Source organism: Halyomorpha halys, unplaced genomic scaffold (assembly GCF_000696795.3).
Source record: "Halyomorpha halys isolate HHAL.00 unplaced genomic scaffold, Hhal_1.1 Scaffold385.1, whole genome shotgun sequence".
NCBI classification, from domain to species: domain Eukaryota; kingdom Metazoa; phylum Arthropoda; class Insecta; order Hemiptera; family Pentatomidae; genus Halyomorpha; species Halyomorpha halys.
The window spans coordinates 471,722-478,219 of record NW_027112337.1 but is presented as its reverse complement, the minus strand read 5'-3'; the positions used below and the strand labels follow the sequence as shown (position 1 = coordinate 478,219).

Genomic DNA, 6,498 nt, shown 5'->3' with positions numbered 1-6,498 from the left:
TATAATAAAAATAATGACAACCAAATTTAAAATAAATCGACTTTGTTTTATTTAGATGTATTAAAAAAAATTATAAGGAATCGATTGATTTGACCAACCTATGTGTTACAATTGTACTAATATATTAGGTTTATTTAAAACAGAAATACATCTAATAAAAAGTGTTTATTATTCTTTAAACAACCCACATTAAAATAATAAGATTAAAACTGTATACAACTTATATTAATATTTTACTTATTAAATATTGATAAAATTATCAAACTTATATCTTCTAAACATTTTTAATTCTAAAATTAAAAGTTGTATTGCTATTTGATTCCAGGAATATAGAGAAAACTATTATTAAGACATGCAATATCTTATGTAATAAATTTAAGTAGTGAAGCAAAGATCTAATATAAATATTAAAATTGCAAAATAAAAATTTTTTAATAGTGTTATTAAATACTTGTTGGTAGATATTCCATTTGAAGTTCATACCCGTTTAGTTAGTTTCCTTATTGAACCTTCTTACTAAATTTTTGTCTCACTATTTTACTTGAGTTGTCTCGAAATATTTTAGTTCGAAAATTATTAATTTTACTGGATCATAATCATTAATTATAACTTAATTCACTATTTTACAGTTCAGTTATATTTTAAAAAATATTATATTTGACTTCAAACAATGTTTATAATTAATAAAATAAAAACTACCATTTTTTCTAAATAAATGATTTTTCTGATCAGAAAAGATACGTGTTGTTATCATGAATTCTGAAAAGAGACAATCTTCCGTTTTTGAATGCATGAATTTTTAAAAAAATATGAAAGTCTTTCCTCTTTTTGACTATATCTTTACGTTAAAAAATAGTTGTTAATTAGTTTTTGAGTCTTTAGAAACTTAATTCACTTCACATCCGTAAAATATTAAGCAGTATAAGTTTATATTGTTGTGCGCATATCATTAAAGCAAATGCATGACAAACGGCATTTTTTAAATATAGACTGCATTGTGTTTCAGTGTTTTTAGAAAAAATAGAAATTATTCAAATATTCAAATTTATGACTCAAAATTACGTACTATTTATCTTACATACGATTGATCAAATAAATGTTATTTATCAATATAAAGCATCAAAATGATAATTAATACATCTAATAACCCTATATTTTGAGGGAATTATTTTTAAATCTTAAACAATTCTTAATTCAAAGTTATGAAATAAATCATAACTTCTTCCATAAAAAGTATATATACTTATACTTTTATTAGTTATCTTTTTATTATACTTTTTACAATAGTCATATATTTTTGTTCAACTTGCAATGTCATTGTTCTGTACATGGTAACAGGTAATATTTTTTATTTTATTTTAATATAGACATCAGAGATATTCTACACATTATATATATGTAATATAAACTGCAATTTAAAATGCTTTATGAACTACTCTATCAGGAACCCTCTATTTTCAAGAGCTATCAAAATAATCCAGTAAGGAGAGCGGAGTGCATACATTCTTATTTTTTTACTTAAATTTCTATTATTTTGTTTGATATTAATTATTATTTTAATCATTTAATTCATATTTAAAATTATTAAATATTATTTCTGTTGTGATTTTGTATGTTATCGTAATTACATGTTAAATTACATTAAATAATACCATATTTTGAATTCCAGGATCTCGCAAAGGCGTCTGCCATTCTGTTATTCGCATATAGTTGCTCAAATATCATCGATTATTTAACCATCACTTTGTTCATAAAAGGCACAGCTTGGTAAGTTTTTCTTATTTTATTAAAAACAATTTAATTTACTAAAATAATTCAACTATTCTATAAATTTTTGGCAATATTTAATCAATTTTCGATTCAATCAAGTTTCATTCTAACAACTTGCAAAAATTTAAGTATGAATTGAAGAATTCGTAGCATGCCTGACTTCACTTAATACTAAAATAGTGTGTTATTCATTCATTTTTCCTTGAAAATTTATTTTTAGATTTCAATTCAGACCAACTTTTTTTTTCAGGTACATTCCTCCAATATTCTTTATTTAGCAAATAAAAAAAATTAACTGACCTATTATGAGTCATTTCTTCCTCAATTTAGGAATTATTATATTAAATGAAAATATCCAAACTGTATTACTGTATTATTCATTCATAAGTTTTTCCTTGCAAAATTATTTTTAAATTTCAATTCAGACCAATTTTTTTTTAAATTTATTATAAGAAGCATATAATGATCTCACCTTAAGTTTCAGGTACATGTATCCAAATGTATTTAGAAAATATTAACTGGCATATTATGAATCATTACTTCCCAAATATAGGAATTATTACATTAAATGAAAATATCCAAACCGCATTCCCCAATTATATATATGTATATTGGGAGTTGGGTAGCTCATTGGTAGAACGCACTGAGCTACTAACTCCAAGGTACGATTTCGGCTGTGGCAGATATTTATTTTCCCTTTCACTGTAACCGCAGGCTGGCCCTCCGGGGTCCACCAAGCCTCATACAGTGGGTACCCCTAATTTGGTAAAAAACCTGGAGATCGAGCGGATTTCTGTCCAATCCTTGTACACAACCAAGTGTTAACAAGGTAGGAAATAACTGCGCCAGTGGAATCAGCTTGCTGAATTCCACTGCCGGTCCCAAGCCCGGATAAAGCAGGAGGGTTGGTGTGTGGCTTATAGCTCACCACTGTAAAAAATAAAACTCCTATTGGACAGATTTGCGCGAACGATCAGGGTAAGAGAATCGGAACTACAAAGTTTTAACATGGAAACAGGTCTGCTGTGTTAAACTAAGAGCAGAGGCCAAGAAAGGTGGACTGAATAAAATGTGTGCAAGAAATGCGATGGTTATATACAGTTGGAGTTGGAAGAAGCATGACTACAGTACGCTTTATAGTTGTTCAGTACGGAAACACCAGTTTGCATCTGTATATCTAATCTCAAGTAAATTTGAACAGGGAACTCTCAGTTTTTGTGCTATTAGCCCTCAAGTAAGTCTCCTGAGAGTTAGAGGTGAATTTTGTAACCTCTCTATTTTAAACAAACATGCATCGAAAGAAGAAAAAAGTAGGAATATGGAATGTTACATGACTCAATAGGCCTCACGTATTTAATGGACTGAGAGTAGAGACCAAGAAGGGTGGCTTAAATATAATGCCTATGCGAGAGATTGGGGATAAAGCACCAGAGTCAAAGTATGACTGCTGCTAGGATGAGGACTTGGCCTATCAAGGCAAACTGTCACCTGACTTTAAGTGGTTGGCGACTTCAACTTATAATCTAATAAACCTTAACGTAAAAGTTATCTTCTATTCTATCTTTCACTTAACACTCTCCTTCACATTTCGACCCACCTTAGTATATCAATTTTAATAGTCTACATTTCTTTTATTTGCACCAGTAAATGTACTTTACAACCAGCAAATGAGATGTTCTATCCACGCATGCCATGAGGTAAATAGTACCCAGTGGTGCATCCTCCTGACGTTAAGTAAATTATTTTATTACACTAGGAGGTCCCACATACAACTCCTCTTCAGCCTACGCCAAATGTCATGTGTGCCATCTGTCGATAAAATTTATTGGAATATGAAACTGTTTATAAGTCATATGAATGTGGTCCGTTACAGTCGGAATGCGTAGGTCGGTGTGAATGGTCTCGTTTGAAACGTAGCGTGGTGATTTCGTTGCCAATCTTAAAAATTGTGATTGATAAGTTTGTATTCATTATCTCAATTTTATTTCTGTGAGTGAAGCATTATTTGTAAATAATTACTAATGTAGATATAATGTAGCTCAATGTACTACTATATGCGAGTGAGTTATGCCACCTTTGCAATCTCACAACGGCAGCGGAGCCGGTTCGATTTCAGACTTAAGTGGATGGACATTTATTTTGTTGTGACACACGATATGAAAATTCCACCTCCCAACCCTGATTAGGATAGGGTATTGACCTATTGAGATTTTATATATGTATTTAGAATTAGAATTAGAACATACTATGTTTCTGGCTTACAGCCTTTCTAAGTCTGATGGCGGTTCCAGAAAAAGCGTTTATTACCTATTTGTGTATTTCTATTTCATATTACTATTTGTATATATACTAAATATTTATAGTATATTATATATATTCTATATTTCCTTATGGGAACCGACTTACAATTTTTAGAAATATATTACTTATATATTTACACCAAGTACTAGATACCACAGACCCCCTTGCTACGGTATGCTAGATATAATTGTGTATAATTAGTCATTGAATTTCCTTCCTAATGGTGTAGTGTTCACCAACTCACTAAGTTATGCTAATAAGGTGGCATGCAAGATGTTTAAACTATAAAATCAAGTCAAGTTAGCATTAGATTATATTTACAAATATTTACAACTAAGGGATAATTGATAAAAGAGAGAGCTTAATAAACATAATATTTTGATAATAAATATAATTTAGGTTTACTTAATATGATATTGGATTGATAATATCGGAGAAGACGATAAATATACTATTTATTCTAATTTTTAACCTTTTATTCTGTTTTATAGTTAGTTTATTTAGACCAATATAGTTTATTAATTAATTGTTATATTTTGTTAATGATGCCTAGTCTTATCTTATTCATTAAAATGGACTATTTTTCTCATTGTCAATTCAATTCACTTTTAAGTGTTTTTTCGTTTATTTTTAAATGTAATTAGTAAAATCATAATATTTATAATTATAATAAGTTAACAATTATCAAGGATCAAATATACCCCATTAAAATTAAGAAATTTAGATGGGTAGCTCTATTTTTTGTTATTCGGGATTTCTTTGGCTAGCATATTGAAAAATTTAAAGCTCTGAATTCGGCATGTCACCGAAAGTACATTTTACTCAAGAAAAAATTCCGTTCATTTTTTATTTAATGAAAATATTTTGTTTCATATGGTTTAAGAAGTATCTAAACAGATTCCCTTTGTGAGATCTTTTTTTATTTCCAAGACAATTTTTTTTAAATCACATTGCATGTTTTTTTTTCAGAAAAACGAAATATCATATCATCAACAATTTTCATAATACCATGAAATAATATTATTCTTAAAAAGATTATAATTATAAAATATTTTAAAACACATTTGAGTGGATAAAATGAGATTTCGAAATGATGTCTCTATGTACAATAGTTTACAATAGAGAATGTACTTAAAAAGATACAATTCACTCACAAATAATGTTATACAATTTAATAATCGTTTTTATATATTTTTTAAGCTACACTAGTGTGACATAAATTCCTAAAACTACTCATAATTCATTGGTAACCTAATAATGTATTTGAAAATCATAAATACCTGGGTCCTTCTGCATTAATTTTCTACATGACTGCTGCAATAAGGAGTCATTGCTGTTTTCGAATATTGAAATCTGTACCAATTCGAAAGCGCTAAAGATTAATAAAAAAATATATATTCATAATAATAGAAAATGAAATGTTTCAGTACCGGTTCTTGGACTTGCTTGGATGATTTCAACCGCATTTCACCAAGCCTGGTATCAATTATAGCACAGATGTTCGATGAGCTGTGTCAAGCTTTGAGGAAGAAATCTCACACGTAATTGCCCTATTTTTCTATGGATTCTAAATGATATGTAGATATTAATAAAAATAATTTGGTTGATTAATATCCTTTATATGTGTGTATATATACTATATGAAACATTTACTAAAAAAATTATTTAAATAAACAAATAAATTAAATAATCAACTAATAGTAAATGCTTATATTAATATCTCTAACTAGATCCTTCTATAAAAATTATTTTTTCTAAATCTATCTTTATATAAAATTAAAATAGAACTCATGAGAATATTCTCTAATTGTAAAGAAATTATAATTTATATTAAACTTCAAATATATTTTATAAATAACTAATTTTATAATTTAACTTTATAAATATTTATTTTCTTCAATGTTCTATTTAACTATAATCCTATATACCATTAATTCTCAACATATTAGTTAACCATTAATATTTTATTTTAGTATATAACTCAAATTATGTTTTGTAACTATTTAACGCTTTTTAAAACATCTATAATTCAAAAAATTGCCATTTTAATTCTATTATAAATTTAATGTTTATCTGCTATTTTTCAAACATTATTACATAAAATACCTACAGAATTATTAGTTCACGTGCTAGTTCATAGAGTTTTTAAAACTTTTTGAATTAGTAATAAAACATAATAAAAAATAAAAATGCTATCGATTTTAAGATCGCCCGTATGGGTTTATTTCAACTTTTCTAATTGTTAAAATATGAGTAACTCTGCTAAATGTTTGAAAATAAACTGACTAACGGTTATAGAGAAAAGGGTTAATTTAACAGTTTTTAAATAATTGTTAACGAATGTTCCACTGTATTTTTTAAATAAAAAATATTTTATAACAGTCATCCTATAATATTTAAAAAAATAAATTATTTATAACAGTTTCC

General features: G+C 27.2%; 1 protein-coding gene across 1 annotated transcript in view; it reads left to right on the top strand.

The window, feature by feature from the left end:
- LOC106682032 (dynein axonemal heavy chain 1) overlaps window positions 1-6,498 on the top strand; it is a 236,643-nt gene that overhangs the window by 64,466 nt on the left and 165,679 nt on the right. Inside the window, exons 25-26 of the mRNA XM_067050254.1 lie at window positions 1,670-1,767; window positions 5,499-5,612. Coding sequence (XP_066906355.1) covers window positions 1,670-1,767; window positions 5,499-5,612 — 212 coding nt within the window. The remainder of the gene's footprint in view (window positions 1-1,669; window positions 1,768-5,498; window positions 5,613-6,498) is intronic.